We start from the raw sequence: 18,732 nt of genomic DNA, 5'->3' as shown, positions 1-18,732 counted from the left end.
GTCCATCATAACAGACAACTAGGATTTTTGGCAGGCACCTTAATGACAAAGCTTAAAAAACATATGGCAACAACTGGAATTCAAATATTCTAAATTAAGAAGGCAAGAATTTGAAGAACGTCAAAAATCATTCCAGATGAGGACATGTTTCATATATTAAGGAGAAATCCAAATAATGAAATACATATTACCAAGTTGTCCACTCATAAGAAATGAACTACTAAATTGTGCTATAATACATTAGAAGACTACTACAGATAGAATATCATGAATGAAATTTTGCCCTAGAAGATTTGGCTGCACATACAAAAAACAATGAAAGAGTTTAGGAAGAGTATGATGTAAGGTGAGGAAGAAAGTATTAACATGAGACTTATTTACAACAGTCTAAATATGTCACAGCATGAAAGAGGTGGTAAGATAATTGAATAAGAAGCAAATAATATCCTACTCAATCTAAAGTACATAGAGCAGTAATCAGTGTAAGAAATTGAGGTAATTGCTCCACAAGGAGGGCTCAAATAGGAGACAATTCCAATAAAGGAAATTGATCTAAGAGACTAATCTGATATGAGAAATCAAATATTTATACTATCTCATCTTATTTGGGTAAGAATAACACCTTTAACTTTACCTTGCTCATGGAATTGCAAATTTAGGACAAAATATAAGGAGATCCAATAAGGGGGCATTACAGTGATATACAAAGTTGAGCGTAATATGATGAAAATCGGTAACATTTACAATATGATCTGAAATGAATAAGACTGGAAATCACTGAAAATCATGAACACTGGATGAATTCATAAAGGAGAGGAGCTTGAGTCCCAAAAGGAAGAGCATGCCCAACACTTAGTTTTTTTACAAACCTAAATTCCAAGAGGTGGTCAGCACCCAACCACTCCTTGGTAGGTAAGAATCCAACCACCCACTTGGAACAAGAATTCCAAGTCATGTCAAATTTCCACTCCTTTGGCAAGAATTCCAACAACCATCACATTTCCGCCCAGGGTTATAGTCAAATTCCAAGCATAGTAAAAATTCCTGCCTCCATAGAAGGCCACTAGAAATTGTACGCATGCCTTAGGTAATGTGGCTGAAGAAGAAACCTCGAGGAGTAATGGCTTTGCAGATCAGCTACTCTGGAATCAAGTCAGCCCTATCACCAAGGGGCATGTCTCTTTGACTTGGCATTTACATATATGGAGATATTCGCTTCATTTCCAATCATCAAGTGCAAATTCAGTCAAAAGGGGGGCAGGGCAGAATACAAGAGTGAATCATTGGAATTGTGAAGGTCAGATTTCCAACAAGGTAGGCATTGAAAATAAATCTGCAATGTGAAAACTCATAAAATAAAGTCGATTATCATATGTACCTTCAAGAGAGAAAGATGATGCCTTGAATGTAGTGATCAGAAGTTGGGAATCATGTTTAAAATCAAAATTAGGCTAAAATTTGAATTTTATATTCTTAGGATTGCATGATAAAATCAATGGGACGATAAAAAATATGTTCACATTTGGCATGTACTTAACATGCATTTTGGTCATCTGAATTAGAAATTGTATAAATAAAAAGTTTTATGCAGCAAATTAGAAATCAATTGGATATGATACATCTTTGACAGCTCTTCTTGTTGTGCAAGGTGAAATGCATGAGAAGTTCAAGTAGAAGAGGAGATCCCACCACAACATGAGGATAATCAGACAAATGTGCCAAGGGCATTTTCTTCAAGCACAAGCTCGATTCCGACATCAAGATTGGTATAGAAGCATCACCGAGGCAACCACAATTTATCATGAAGTTAGCGAGAGGTTCAAGATCAAAAGTCCAAGCGAAGATGCGAACCCAAGTCTAGGTTCAAGTCATCGAGATGGAATTTAAAGAACAAGTTATACAAGGAAAATCTAGGGTGCTTCAAGTACATGGAGGACGTCATTACTTCTACAAGATCAGGGCCAAGGCATCAAGATTTCAAGTACAAGCAAGCTCAAAGCCATATGAATGAGAAGATTCCAAAGGAAAAAGGATGGAGAAAATTTACGAAAAATGAAGCAACTTGGGAATGTAAGCCATCACAATCAATCAAAGACTTGAAAATGTTGTGTAACAAGAGATATAATTAGAGATGCAGAGACTTCTTTAAGATGATGAAGAAGTGGAATTGATGAAGTTCACAAGATCAGCATGATGACATGGTGTCCATTCATCTTCATCAAATCCGAGATATCCAATTTCACGTGTCTAAGTTCATCAAATCAAATTATTCCAAGTTAGCATGTGAGTGTACTTCATGTCTTCACCTAACCTATATTTTCATTGGTTCATCAAAGTAATATAATTTTTTTGTTGGCTCCAAATTGATGCCTTTTTGTAATTCAATAGCATTTAATGCTTGTAGCTGGAAATTCATCGTGGTCATTCATTGTACTTGAGCTCCCTATATAAGGCCTTCTCTTCTCATTTGTAAAGAAAGATTTTTGAGACATTGTTGCTACAATGCTGCCAGAGTAATTTGCAGACTCATTTTTATTATCCTGGTGGATTACTTGTATTATTTTGGAGTATTGCATGGTTTCTACATTTCCTCACTTAAATTAGGATTTTGTTTATGTAGACCTTGTAGAACCCAAGTCCAAACCTATAAACCTGTTCAAGTAGACCCTGTAGAACCCATTGTAAAAGCTACAGATAAAGGGAAAGGCAAAGCCATAAGAATCCAAATAAATGAACCTCAAGCTCTACCAAGCAAATCTGTAAACCCTCCCATGTCAAAATTAGATCTAGACCTGGAAAAAGCTAGAAATGAGAAGGAAGATCTTGCAAAAGCACTTGAGAAGGTTGAGAATGAAGCTCAAGCTACGGAAACTAGGAGAAAAATCCAATTCATAAAATCTAATTCTGCATTGGCTTCATGGCCAAATTGATCTATCCCACCTGTAACTCCTGCACCGGCTAGTGGTCTAATAATCTCAACTCAGGGAATATCCCAATCTGCCCCTGCCTCATCATCCACCATTGGCACCCAGGTCCCCTTTGTCCAACATCAACAAACTCAAAATGTAGTTCCTCTAAACCAAGCTAACATAGTGAGTACCTCAAATGTTCCCGGTTTCCAGAAGAAACTTGTATACCTGGAAAAGTATAGACAAATATCATTTGCTGGTATCCTTGGTGCTCCACATCCCATATCATTTGATTTAAGAGACAAAGTGGTTAAGTTTTCTGGGAATAATGTTGTTACCGGTGAAGAACATTTGAGAATTTTCATTGATATGTTAAATGATTATGAAGTTGAACATGAAGATATGGTAATGAAATCGTTTGTGCATTCACTAACTGAGGATGCGAGGGATTGGTTCAGAAGGCTACCTGATGACAGCATCACCTCATGGAGTGGCTTGGAGAAATTATTTAAAGAGCAGTATGGAGATAATACCAATGCTGGGTTCATGTTGAATGAATTCAATAACATCAAGAAAAACCCAAATGAGTCCACATTTGACTTCAATGTAAGATTCCAAAAAGGTATGTACAGACTGTTTCAAGTTATGAGGTTGAATGAGGATGTTTGTCTCACAACATATTTCAATGCTTTTGATAGCAAAATGGCTTATCAATTGAGGGATAAGGATCCCAAAACTTTAAGGGACGCCTATAAAGTTGCAATAAATATAGAGAATAATAAGAAGGCATCTGGCAAACTAGGTAGGAGGGATGATCCAAAGCTTTTTAATCCCAAGAACAATAACAAAAGGGAGGGTGATAAAACTCCTATAGGAAAGAAGCCAGAAGAACCTACTATAGGCCAGGTTTTGGAATTGCTGAAGAAGATGAATCCCACTAATTTCAATAAGCCAAATGCTGCTGAGAGAACCCCTATGAATAATAGCAATTTCAATAGGCAACCTAGAATGCAAAATTACCCTTACACTACCCAGTGGAAAGATGGTAAGCCAATTTCTAACCAGACACAAAATGTGAAAGATAAGGGTACCCTAGATCCCCTGCAAAGGAACACTGTAAATATGAATGATGATGTACCATGGTGCATTGTATGTCAATCACCTCATTCTTCTGATTATTGTGTTGTTGCTCAATCATTTGCCCAAGATCAGGGCGTGCAACTTGAAGAAGAAAGTGCAGAGAAAAGCCATGATGATATAAGTTGCAATATGGTAAGCATGTGTGATGATTTTATAGATTCTGATTCTGAGGAACCTGAAAATGATATTACTAGTCAGAGAATTGCTTATCATTTACATCATCAGCAAGTGCTTTCAGATGATGAAGGTTATGATGAAAATAAGGTATGTGTTACATCTTCTAATGTAGGTCACACAAGCTTAAGAATGCCCTCCAAAGAGGAGATTGACAGAATCACAGCAGAAATGATTTCCCAAGTCCATAGTAACTACAATTTGAGAAATAGAACAGTAAATAATGATGCAGGAAAGCCATCCAGTGTATTCATCAAAGATATCACCCATAAGATGAATAATGAAAATAAGAAAGTCAATATAGATGTGCCTAAGATCAAAGACAACAAGGTTAAGAAGTGGGAACCAAAAAAGAAGGTTCAGTTTCAAACAAATGAAACAACAAAAGCAGTTGTGCAACCAAAGAAATCAGGACCTAATACTATCAAGCAAACAGTGGTGCTTGCTGTTCAAAAGACTTCAGCTCCAGGTATTCTTGTAAAACCCACTATTGTTGAACCTGTTGATATGATATCCATGTTGTCCCAAATAACTGTAAAAGTACCTTTGTCTGAACTTCTTAGAATTGAAGAGCATAAAAGCAAGGCTTTATCATGGTTGGGAGGGCTAGAAAACAATAATACTGTTGTAGAACAAACTGTTATCCAACAAACCCCACTAGTAGTAGAGGATAGTGGTATCATATCCCAGATTCCCCAAATGTTTTTAGATGATTCCTCAGTGGCATTTATAGAAGATATCGATCCATTTTTCCTCAGTGTGATCATAAAAGGGAAGACCCTAAAAAATTGCATGATAGACTCAGGAGCTTCTAACACCATAATGTCTTTCAAAGTAATGGAAGCCTTAAGGTTGAAAGTGGACACCAAGTAGGGCAGATGCAGAGGAATGGATGCTAGGGAGGTCCCAGTCATAGGTACCATAAATGCTTTACCATTCAAATTAGCTGCATATCCTGAAGTAGAGTTAACCATGTCAGTCCTTGTAGTGGATATACCTCCACACTATGGAATGTTGTTTTCTTGAAAATGGAGTGCTGCTATGGGGGGCAGTCTGCAATGTGACTTAACTTATGCTACTTTTCACATTGGAGATAAAGCTATCAAGGTAAACAGAGAGCCAAGGGTCAATCACATTTTAGGGGAAGAAATTGACAAAGATGCCACTTGTTTCTTAGATACTGGTGTAAATGCATTCAGAGCTGAACTGATTATTCAAGAAGTTGAGAATTTGCCTACTGTAATTGAACATGAAGTTGAATGTTGTACGAACTCACCAATATTATGGACAATGTATTTTGATGGGGCTAATTCTAAAGAGGGTGCAGGGGCAGGGGTAGTTTTTGTTTCCCCTGAGAAAAATACTTTTAGATACTCATTCACTTTGAAGTTTTCTTGCACAAATAACATAGCAGAATATGAGGCCTTGTTACTAGGATTGAAGTTGTTACACATCATGGAATTAAGAAATTGCATGTCATAAGTGATTCTGAACTAGTTATCTCCCAGATAAAAGAAACCTATTCATCCAAGAACAAGAGATTGAAACAATATAGAAATGCAATTTGGGATCAGATAGAATCTTTTGATGCATTTGGTATCTCATGGAGAGATAGGACTCAAAATAAAATGGCAGATTTATTAGCAAATGTAGCAATCAAGCCTAAAGAGATATCATTTGCAGGAATCTCTCAAATTGAGGTACAAAATAGACCTTCAATACCTGATAACATTGAAAATTGGCAAGTCTTTGAAGATGACAAGGACATTATAAATTTTTTATTAAACGAAGATAGATACCAGGGTCAAGAAATGGATTGCAGTGATTTAATTGAAACCATAGATGGTAAGGAAACCATTTTTGGCCAGGAGATTATGCAATTGAAAACCAATAAGGTGCCTAAGGGGTTAGTGGTTTTGGAAAGTATTTTTGATAATCAGGATAGAGTAAAACCAGGATTTAAAGACCCTAAGCCTCAAGAATTAGAAGAGATAAACCTTGGTACTGATGAAGCTCCCAAAAGGGTTTATATTGGCCAAAATCTGCCTGCTGAAATCAGAAAGCCATTGATTGACTTGCTTAGGAAGTATAGACATGTTTTTGCATGGTCATATGATGACCTTAAGGCTTATAAGGAAGATTTGTTCCAACATGTCATACCACTAAAGGATAATGTAAAACCTTTTAGACAGAAACAAAGACCAGTGAACCCTACCCTAGCTCCCAAAATGCAAGAAGAATTGATGAAATTAAGGGATGCGGGGATAATCAAACGAATTAGACATTCCACCTGGGTTTCAAATTTGGTACCTGTCAAAAAGAAAACTGGAGACATAAGATTATGTATGGATTTCAGGAATTTGAACATTGCATCCCTAAAGGATAATTATGGATTACCAAATATGGAAGCCATGTGCCAGCAAGTAACTGGTTCTGAGCTAATGTCAATGATGGATGGTTTCTCTGAGTACAATCAAAATTTGGTAAAGGAAAATGAACAATTCAAAACAGCCTTCACAACCCCATGGGGAACCTATGTATATGTAAGGATGCCATTTGGCATGATTAATGCAGGAGCTACTTTCCAAAGAGCTATGGATGTGGCATTTCATGATTATATCAACAAATTTATGGTTGTATACCAGGATGATCTTACAGCCTATTCTAAAAAGGTTTAGGATCACTGTAGGCATTTGGAGAAAAATTTTATCAAAGCTCTGGAATATGGAGTATCCTTGAACCCAAAGAAATGTACATTTGGGGTGACAGAAGGCAGATTACTAAGACATATAGTGTCTAAAGATGGGGTGAAAATAGATCCTGAGAGAGTAGCAGCTATTGATAAAGTCCCTAAGCCAAAGAATGTAAAAGGAATTCAATCCTTCTTTGGCCAAGTTAATTTTCTTAGAAGGTTTGTTACCAATTTTGTTGAAATTAGTAGACCTATCTCAAAGATGCTCAAGAAGGGAGCTACTATAGATTGGAATGGTGAGCCTTCACAAGCATTCCAGGATATTAAAACTGCAATAAAAAATGCTCCAGTACTGAGAACTCCAGATTACACAAAGTCTATGCATATTTTCTCTTTTGCATCCTTTCACACTGTAGCCGTAGTCTTGTTGCAAAAAAATGAAGAAGGATATGAACAACCCATTGCTTTTTTCAGTAAGTCACTGGAGCCTACTGAATTGAAATATGAGATAAATGAAAAACAGGCATATGCTTTAGTAAAGGCTGTAAAGGCTTTTAGATGCTACCTAGTAGGTGTTATTGTCATTGCCTTTGTACTCAGTGCAGCTGTGAAGGACATATTTTCTCAACAGGAAGTATCAGGCAAAAGGTGTAGATGGATCAACAAGATCCAAGAATTCAATATTGAAATACAGATAACTAAGTTGGTAAGAGGTCAAGGTTTGGCTAAACTCATGGCTGAATCTAATTTGGATGCCAATCAGATAAATGTGGTACTTGATGACCTCAGATCTGACTTATGTGACATGGATCATTGTGATTGGTACACTAATGTTATATATTACCTGCAACACATGGAAGCTCCTTCCCATTTCCCTGAAAATGAAAAGAGGAGTACTAAATTACAAGCCATCAGATACATAATTGTCCAAGGCAGTTTATGGTGGAGAAATTTTGAGGGAGTGTTGCTAAAGTGTATTGATCAAGAAAAAGCAAAAGAAATCTTAAATGAAATGCACGCTGGAGTGTGTGGAGGACACTATATGGCCAAGACCACTGCACATAAAGTGATGAGGGCTGGATTTTGGTGGCCCTCCCTTTTCAAGGATGCTCAAATCATGATTAGGAAATGTGACCCTTGTCAGAGGTTTGCTAGAAAACTGAAGTTCTCAGGTAATACTCCATTGAAGCCAGTGGAGGTCCAAGCACCCTTTCAACAATGGCGTATGGATTTTATAGGAGAGATTTCCCCCAAGTCTAGCACTAGCTATTCTTGGATTCTAGTGGCTACTGACTACTTTACAGAGTGGGTAGAGGCTATCCCCACAAGAAATGCAAAAAGTAAAGTTGTCAATAATTTCCTACTGAATAATATTATTTACAGATTTGGTTGTCCTCAAAAAATTGTAACAGACAATGCAATGTGCTTCAGGTCTGAGGAATTCATCAAATTTTGTGATAAATATGGAATAACAAGATCATCATCTTCTCTTTATCATCCACAAGGAAATGGACAAGCTGAATCCACAAATAAGAGCCTGTTAAAAGTTATTTAGAGAACCTTGGATGACAACAAGAAAGCATGGGATTCCAAGTTACAGTTAGCAATATGGGCTAATAGGGTAACTGTAAAGAAAGCTATTGGTGTAGCTCCATTTGATATGGTGTATGGAATTCAAGCAAGAATGCCTCAGAACAACCTGGTAGGTTTGTATAACTACATTCAAATGTATGATGAGGATATCATTGATGATATGCAAGAAAGATTGGATGAACTAGTTGGGCTAACTGAGACCAGGAAAGCAGCATCAATCAAAAACCAAAAGTTGCAACTACAGGTTAAAGCACCCTATGATAAGAGGACAGTGAGCAAGAAATTTGAAAGTGGAGATTTGGTCCTCATGTGGAATGCCAGGATAGAAGATAAAGGAAAACATGGTAAGATTGATCCCATATGGTTAGGTCCCTATCTGATTGAAAACACATGGGGAGAAGATTCTTATATTATCAAAGCTCTATCAGGCAACATTCTTGAACTACTAGTTCATAGACAATTCTTGAAGAAGTATTTTTCTTGAGAAATACTTATTTTCTCCATGAACAGTAGTCTAGGTTTCCTTGCGCATTCTGTATAATCTTTGTGTCTTCTGTACAGTCCCTGTATATTCTTCTGTTCTATGTTTTTTCTCTCTCTAAGTTGTCAGTTTAAAGCTCAAGTGTGTGGCTTGCTTCTCCCAAAGATTTCTGAGCCCTCATTTGAATCCAGAGGATTCAATGTCCCCAAATAGAGCCACTGTTGGTCTAATTTTGGCAAAATATTTTTCCCCATTTTCTTAAAAAAATCAGAATTGAATTTGTCAAGTGGAGACTAGGGTTTTCGCTTTAATCCTGCAAAATCTTGGTAGCATTTGAATTTTCTTGTCAAAGCCCTAGGTCTCGTTTCCTTTTAAATTTTCGGGCGCAAAACTTTTTAAAAATTATGCAAATATTTCCATCCGCCCCGAGTCTCCCCATTTCTTTTCTGTTTCTCACCCTCTGATCCCTAGAAGATCTACGACGATCGCTATCTCGCTATGAAAAGATGCGAGTGTTTTACCCTTAACGACATAGCGACTGCCGTTAAGTTGAAGAGCGGTGTCGTCAAATGGAGATACGGTGATCAGAGATTATATTGCTTCAGAAATATTTGATCACGGTTTTATGACAGACCTGTCAGAACCTGAAAAGGGGTTAGAACATTGAAGTACAAAAGGCGTCAACAAAAATCTCAATTTTTCCGATTAGTCGCTTTGTCGCTATCGAAAAAATTGAGCACTTCGCCGTTAGTGACATGGCGCCTTCACCAAAAATAATAGCCGACAGTCACTTTTAAGTTTTCCAGTGACCATAAGTTTTCCAAGCTGCGTGATGGACATGGGGTTTTATTGTTATGTCAGAAGCATTAATGAAGGTGGTTATGACTTCACTTGCCTTTATCTTTCCAGCCCCGAATTTTGATGAGTCCCAAGAAGTCACTATGTCACTATTGGAGAATTTGTGTTTCTCGCCGTTAGCAACATAGCGCCCAAATGGAAAGTAATACTGCGGCAACATTTCAGAGAAAGTGGGTCTCAAAAAATGCTCCATCAGATATCAGTTATAAAGCTTTAGAACACGATGGCATCTAATGGGCTACACATATACACCGGGAAAAGTGACGGCACCGGAGGTCACTATATCGCTATCAGAAACTTGTTCTTCTCGTCGTTAGTGACATAGCGCCCAATCGGGAAATAAACACACATGGGCCCCAAGCAGCATGGTAATATGGCCAGGTTTTTAAAATATGAATCTAAATGCCAGCGGAGAAGTGTTTCCTCACGTCGTCAATAATTGGACCCATGCCCTAATTCATAAAACATATGAAAGATTTTGATCGTCAAATCTATCTCAAATCTACGATCGTTGCTATCTTGCTATGATGAGTTGCACGAAGGTTACGAACAGCGACATAGCAACAAGGGGCCCACCATATTTCTTTTAAGTAATGCATCAAATATCTCCCACACGATCAATGCAGAATTAACGATGGTCACTATCTCGCTATGGCAAGGTGCTCACTTTTTATGTATAGCGAGATAGTGACTCAGCGACACGTGTCCTCAAAATTCTATGGGTCCAGTTCAAAAGCGCCAACAATGAAGGAAAGGTACACATGGCGAATTTTCATTGGGTTGACTGCCAACTTGTCAAGTGGAACATGAGTCATCTTTGCTTGCATCCCTGGATCGTAGGATTTTTCGAAAATCTACGGTGTAAATTTGAATGGAGAAGGTGATGCCACCCTGTGCATTTATGAGAGATGAAAGCTTCGTGTGTGAGAAAAAACAGAGTATAACACAGAAGATTTTCTTAATTCCACCTTACGCGAACAAAGATTCCAAGCATTTCTAAGCAGAAGCAGTTATTGAGAAGACAGTGCTGAATTTGGTAAGACTGTGAAGCAGTTTGTTCGCAGAAAGATTGCAGAAATACTGAGAAGAACTAGAGCGGAATCCAAAAGTAAGTATTTGCACTATAATCCTTGCACTGTTTCAATTTCTTTGAGAGTTAATTAAAAATGGCTCCAAAGCAGAAGGTGTTTTCTGGTTAAGAGAACTATTTGGATAGGAATGTCCACGATGATTTGCTTGAACTGCTCCCTCCTTCCACCGTTGAAACTGTAGACGTTAAAAGTCTAACTTCATTAAACCCTAGCCTGAGAATAGCAGGTGGGTTATTTGACAAGGGAAACTGGGTTAGAGATGCAACAACTTCACAGACTAGTCTTGTTTTGTTCAAAAAATGGTTTTCAGAGAGGAACCTTTTTGCCCCACAAGCCAATATCTGAAATTTTGATCTAGGGAAACTGGTGATTCCCAGTGTTTTCATGGACTATGATCTTTTGGAAGCTGTAGCTAAGAACTACGACCAAGCCCATAGAGTAGTGAGGAGAACTGATGGTGAAATCTTGATTACAATCAGCCCAAAGGAAATTAGGGAGGTTTTCAATTTAGGGCCTGTCACTGATTATCATGTGCCCATTGATTTCAAAGGGTTAGAGAACGAATATATGTCTAAGAAATATGCAGTTAGGCAAGGTGCGTTGAGGGCACACATAGGTAGAACTGGAACACTGCCAGCAATAACAGCATCCTCCAGGGAACCTTTCAAAAGGGCATATTTCAATTCCAGGGCTATAGAAATATATAGGTCCCTGTGCAAAGTTTTTGGGAGAGATGAAGAGGAGTTTATGCCTGTGGATTTTATGTATATGATTACTCAAATTTCCTCTTTTGGGTGGATATAATTTTTGATTTTGCTTCCTACTTAGCTGAGGAGATTCACATTGGACTGACTGGAATTGCTAAGGGTAAGGTGGAACAAACTTTTGGCCATTATTCTTTGTTAATGCACATGTTCTTGTTCAAAGGAGTTGCATATTTTGGTAAAGAAATGGAATTAAACAGAGAAGAGAATGGGGAAGCACTACCAGTTCAATTGTGGAGTGCAAATATGACTTGGGATGCAGAGAATGCCAATTTTGTTAGGTTTGATAGATATTTCACTTCAAAGCTGAGATGCCTCCTATTAAGGGACAGTCCCAGAATCCCCAAAGCACTAATGGGTCTCATTAGGCCTATGGACAATCCAAGTAGTTTGAAAGTTTCACATAATTTGGGAGATGTTATTCCATACTCTGTTTCTACTGTATTTAGAGTATATGGTTTTAAAGGAAGCCCTCACGTACTACCTTACCAAGTGCCTTTGAAGGTAGGAGTTGCTGAAATATTGTGGCAGCTGGGAGGAGTGGAGGAAACCCTTCTATTGAAGAGACAAAAGGGGTCAATTTTTCCTACTTGCACAGTGGCTCATCAATTTGTAATCACAAAAAAGGGTTGGCTTTCTCTGCACAAGATTTTGGATCCTTATAAGATGGCTACTTCTCATCCTCGTTTTTGTGATTCTGAAGGTTTTTATCATTTGGCTCTGAGGCACAGAATTAAGCTTGGTAAAATTGAGCATGAATTTTATTTTCCTGAAGACTTAATAAGGAATGAGTACTCCTTGTAGGAGCAAGAGACTAGAAAAGAAAAGTGGAGAGTCTTTTCTAAAATTTTGGATTTCATTCATTGTTTTGATCCAGATTATAGTCCTTTGGACGATACAGTTACAAATGTAGATAAGATGAGAAAACTTATGAATAATTTTCCTAAAGAGGCAATGAATGAGAAGAAGCAATTCTTTATTAGGTTCTACCCGGATAACGCCAGGGAAGTAATGGGAAGATTGGGTTTTACTCCCAATATATGGGCAAATCAAATAACTGTCGAGAAAAGGCCGGGTATATCGTTATTCAAAATAAAAGGAATACTGTGGACAAAGGCAAACAAATAATTGAGTCCACTAGTGATGTTTTTGAAGAAAGGCCTCCTAAACCTTCTCCCAAGAGGAGAAAGATAATAAGGGAAGAGGAACCACATGATGAGAGTTACTCACCTTCCCAAACCCCCATGAGAATTGAGGAGGAGCAGCTCACTGATGAGCAAATTGAACAAATTGGATCACAAGGGGGAATTCTTGTTACCCAAGCAAAGATTGATGAAGGGAACCCCCAGGAGCCTCCTGTGCCAAGTTTTGAGTTAACTATAGCAGATTTCAGGGGAAGGGAATTAGACCTTGTTTTGGAACAAGCCAGTCAACAATTTTTGTCTGATGACAGTTTTGTAAAGTCTAGGGCTTTCCATCAGTTTGCTTGGAGGGCAAACATGCACAATTTTGAGGAAAGATGTAAGAACATGAAAACAGAGCATCCAAAAATGGATGAAGCCTCCATCCAAAACCAAATAAAAGAACAAATGATGCAAGAGTTCCAGAACATTACCCCTGAAGAGGGAAGGCAAATGGTAAAGACTTCTAACATACTATTGTTGCCTAATTGGGATATTGCAGATGCATTGATTTTCAATTTTGTTTCTAATAAATTGGAGTTACAAGACCCAAATAGAAAGGAGTTTGCAGGGACTACTTTTAGTAATGACCAAGCTGCTCTTGTCATGTGGTCACTAAGAAGAGGATCCAGGATTGTACCAAAACAGCCTGATGATTCAGGATTGATAAGGAATATCATTGTAAGGAGAGTTGCTGATACCTCACATGTACAGGCAGCCCACATGAATGTAGATTATTCTCAATTTGCCTTGGCTACTACAAAAAGGGAAGAAAAGGAAATGACTGAATTACAGAGCAAATATGAGGCAGTTGTGGATGCCTACAATAAAGAGGTAAAGAAAGAGAGTTGAGCTTGAGAACAAGCTATTGGAAAAATCCCCCAAGCCTAGAATAACATACCCTCGTCCCCCAATTGAACCCTTCAAATCCACCCCCCTCATAGAAATACCAGATACACCCCAAAGGCCACAGTACTACACTGTTGAGGACATTGAAGAAGAAAAGGGTAAACTATGGGCCTTACATGTAGAGTTGGAGTCAAAATATGAAGATAAATTAAGAAAAGCTCTCACATATTTGGGGGACAAAGTTGAATGGCCACTAATCCATGATCAGTTGGCTAGGGTGACCAGTATCTGGGAGGAGTTGAAAGCCAATGATGAGGCTCTAAAGCCTATCGTGAATAAATGGGTGAGAAGGGAGAAAGAAATGACATTTTTGTGTTTCTTTGTCATAAAGAATTCTTATGATCAAATTGAAAAAACCTTTGACATTGTTTCTAATCTTGCTGATTTTGACAATAAAAGGATTCATTTACAGAAAATAATAGTAGGCTACTTGAACAAGTACAAGAGCCAAAAATTCAGTTTGTTTCCTCGTGCCCTAGCTAAAAGAAATAATTTGAAAAACAAAGATGAATGGGCAAAGGAACTTGATGATATTTTTTGTTTAAGGATGAATAGAATTGTAAATGAAACAGGGTACGCATGGTGGGCTTACCACAACGGAAGAAATGGTGAAGGCCCAAATATTCTTTGATTCTTTAAAACAGGAATTTGTTGCTATTGATAATGAGGCTGAGTATGTGTTAAAAAGACAGAGAGATATTTTGAAATTCAATTGGCTAGATGACACACTGTTTGACAAGTGGATGGCAGAAATAGCTCCTGGTGAACAGTTTGATGAAGATGAAACTGACAGTGATGAGGTGCAGGGTGAGGAGATCCAACTCATTGACACCGTCACTACACAAGCCCAACTAGAAGAAGAAGACAAGAATAATCAGCCACCTTCAGTTGCAGGCCCCGGCCCACAGGATGCTGATACAACCGAAGAAGAGAAAAAAGTAGAAGATACTCCCAAGATACTCCCACCATACAGGATAAAGACGGTGAAAACCCACAGGTGGAGATTAATGTGCAATCATCAAAACAATCTTCATCGTTGGCTAGCTTGGCAGTTGCATACAAAGAGAGATCAGAATAGCAGCCAAATCAGCAACAATAGAGGATGTAACAGAAAGGGGTCCACCAAAGGAATGTTTGATGTATAAGTCTTTCTGTTACTCACATTTTGTCATTTGGTGATAGGTGTATGTAAATATTTCTTGTAAAGGACACCTGTCATTTTCTCTTAGCCTGAAGCTTGTTGCATCTCACACTATATAAGTGAGATCCCAGGGCTAGAGAAGAGGTCCGATTTCTATTGTTTCTAGGTGATATACTTACTTAGTTTTTCGCTCCAATATTTTGAGCAAGTTTATGATGTATTTTCTTTGTTAGTTCTTGAGAATACATGAACATAGAATGATCTCTGTGTTTATTCTTAAGGTCATTCTAAGTTTATTGCAAATGTATACAATTTTCAAAGAAAATGAATACAAATTATGAGCTGTCCCCATATCAGTTCTTGCTGAATTTTGTCTCCTTTTGATTACTTGGTTATCTTGATATTGTATGAGTAAAGGCTTGTGCAATTGAATACAATCCAGTTAGGTTGTATATCTGTTCATCACTGCTATTAGTTCAATGGATTAAGTAAAAACTTTGATGAATTTGATAAGGTTGCTGTAGTAGTGGAAAGGATTTTTGAATGATGAACTCTGATAAGAATTGTTGATAATATTTGTTGTAAGGCAACAAATTAGATCTAAGGATTTGTAGTAGACTTTGAACCCCAATGGATTAGGCACTGGTCAAATTGATTCAGCTGGAAGAGAAATGTGTCATAAATGGTTTTCAAAATGCAGAATTATAATCAATTTTACTTTTATTTCTTGAAGATTTTCAAAGTTGGCCTGTACTTGTTTGCATGGAATGTTTTAGCTTCAGTTAGCCACTATTGCCAAGAACTCGTACAGATCTATAGAAGAATTTTGGCCGGATCTGTTATAAGGGATGTGTTTATCAAATTGTCAAGAATTATGCATGTATTTGAGGATATGAGATGAGAATCAAAATGAAACTAAAATAATTCTCATATAGTGTTTCCCAGTCTTGAATCATCCCTGAGTATACCCACCCTGGTTTTGCAGAGCCTAAAGAGTAGAAAACCACCCTTGGTTTTGTTGAAGTTGGGTCCAAGTGGTTTGCACATATAATTGTTAATAGGAATTGGCTAATCCTTAGATTGTGTGAGTGATATCATTTTGGTATTGAGCATTTTGTTGCTTAGTAGTTTTTCAAAACTCCAACACCACATACTCCTAATATATAAATAAATCAAATTTTTTATCTGATTATATATTTTCTTCCTTTTAACTCTACTCACTCTAACCATATCGGTCACTTTTTTTTCCAAATGACATATTTCCTTTATATATATATTCATATTTATAAAGCGCTGCAAATAACATGACATGGTTGGGTCTAATTCTCTTTCGTAGATCGATGATGGCATGTATTATGAACATGTTCCAAGTATTATGTTCTGTATCATACTTATCACTGCTCGTCATTGCAATCATCAACATCTCCGTTCCTATTCCGCTCCTCTTATGGCTTCCTTGTCTTTGTAATCATCGATGTCTTCATACCTATTCTGCTCCTCGTATGGCTTCCTTGTCGCTTCATATTAGTTTGATCACTGTTTTTCAAATTATCATTAGTTGCTGCAAATCATTAATAAACATTTTAATACAACTGTTGTAATATGTTTGATTTCCTTCTTAGTATTGTAACATCTCACTCCCCATGCTAAACAACTGCTATTATATGTTCAATTTCCTTCTTAGTATTGTAACATCTCACTCCCCATGCTAAACTGAGAAGATCATGTATCCAAAGTTTGACAACCTTATAGTCACTTTCTTTCTTTATTGAACCTGAGGTTATCAAGGAACCTTCTACAAATTTGTTGGCTTTATCGTAGTAGTCTCTTCATGTATTCATGTTCTTGTTCATATCCAATGTCTTTTAATGGCAGTCTTCACATGTCATCTTTGACACTATCACCAACAATATATATTGAGCATCTTTGACATTAATGAGAGAGTCTTAACTGTTTCAACTGAGAAATTTAACATCAATGGCAATATTTCCATCAGTAAGAGTGATCACAAAACTCACATCCCACTATCTTCGACAGGAGGTGGAACACTACTTCTAATAATGACCTTGACTTTAGTCCTAAAAGATACAATTATTGAGAATTGGATGGACCAAGATTTAACAAACTCAAATGATGAAATTGAATAAGTACTATCTACACAAGGTTGGCGACTAACAGCCATTGGGTGATTGAGACCTTTTGTTAACAACTTCAGCCACTTTGAAAGGAGTGTTTCATTTGAGAACCACAAAAAACAAATAGATTAGAAGTGAAGGTCATTCTCATATATGTATTACGGCCACAAGACTCTGCAAGATGTATTCATAAAGCAACAGTATATCTCCAGCACATGGACATGATTTTTAACGAGAAAGAATATCCTTAAGCAAAGTATGCTGATGAGACGGACATAAGCTGTGCAAACCCCTGTGAGGAGCATTAATCCTCAACTCACTGGAGCCTCTGCCCTCAAACTCCACAAGGACACACAAGGGGCTCTGTCCTAAAAACTGAAGGGATACCAACCCTCAATCCCACTAGGACCTGCCACCCTCAACCCCTGCCCTAGCTTTATAAAGAAAAATATAAAATTTGTTACGGGCCCATCTGAATAAAAATTGTAATACACTAAAAGTAAAAAAGCGATATCAATCCTATTATACTTTGATGTGAATTGAACTCAAATTTTTTATTTGTAAAAAAGTGACCTGGAAAACTACTTATGGGATTTGTAAAAATTAGTTTTATGCATGCTTTGTAGAAATATTTTACAACTTTATGTTTTTTTATTGTTCAGAAATTTTGGAAAAAAAATAGCTATTGAACCATTTGACTAAGACAAAGCAGGCCAATTGCAAAATAGAGGTGATGCTGGAATATTTACTGGAGATTTCAGCAATGAAACTGATACATACCAGGATTGACCTTTCACAGATCTATAAAAGAGGCAGATATATATGAAAGTTTTAAAAGAAACTAATCAAGAAAATCATTGAATTCATAAGTTTGTGACTTATTGAAATATATGAAGCATATCTGAAAAAGACAGAGAAAATTGCACATATTGTTCGAGAAAGGAAACCATGAAATTATGAAAAGCATAAGGTAAATTATCAAGTGCCTTTTGATGATAAGTGTAATTGAACTCTTCTCCTGTCAAAAAAGCATAGAAAGATAGATATCGTGTGGCACAAATGTATATTCTCAATTAATTCCTCACCTTTGGTACTAGAAAAACTCCACAGCTATAGGAAAAAGGTCGAAATCCTTCATAAGAATCCATAATTACAGCCCTGTAGTTGAAACGCGAGATGCCATACTCGCCTAGCATAATCTGCACCCTGCGGCCAGGCAAAAGATGTTTCATACCATCTTTGGCTCCAATTTCCAGATCTTTTAAACCATTCAATAGGTCTTCACCAGGGGCATGTTGTTCCCGCAGTTTGTTCTCCTTAGCAATAGTCTCAAACAAACCTTGAACCTAGACAAATGCATATGAAAAAGGTGGTTGATAACACCTTAATTTTTCATCCAATATTAAATTTCACTACAGCATATTCAGTTACTCAATGTATCATCAGGAGTTATCATGACAAGAAATCTCATGATGACACAATTAATCTAGGCAAGACATAACTCATGTTAAAATAAATCAAATGACAATTTTGTGAATTCTCCTTTTGAACAACGGACAATTATACTGTCTAACCATTTGTCAAAAATTGCCGGTAATCTTAAAGAATTAAATGCAGTTGTGCAATTTTCTCACACTCAGACGGTAACCCCTCTCAAAATTCAT

The 18,732-nt window shown here is 37.2% G+C and overlaps 1 protein-coding gene across 2 annotated transcripts in view; it reads right to left on the bottom strand.

Moving 5' to 3' along the window:
- LOC149532963 (S-adenosyl-L-methionine-dependent methyltransferases superfamily protein) overlaps positions 1 to 18,732 on the bottom strand; it is a 152,169-nt gene that overhangs the window by 119,351 nt on the left and 14,086 nt on the right. For both annotated transcript variants that reach the window (XM_089803209.1, XM_089803210.1), the window contains exon 5: positions 18,154 to 18,414. In XM_089803209.1, coding sequence (XP_089659335.1) covers positions 18,154 to 18,414 — 261 coding nt within the window. The remainder of the gene's footprint in view (positions 1 to 18,153; positions 18,415 to 18,732) is intronic.

This window comes from Cupressus sempervirens, chromosome 10 (assembly GCF_028749045.1).
Source record: "Cupressus sempervirens isolate cs-2001-9-10 chromosome 10, ASM2874904v1, whole genome shotgun sequence".
Lineage (NCBI taxonomy): Eukaryota > Viridiplantae > Streptophyta > Pinopsida > Cupressales > Cupressaceae > Cupressus > Cupressus sempervirens.
The sequence above is the reverse complement of the archived record's forward strand: the minus strand, read 5'-3'. Positions and strand labels throughout refer to the sequence as shown.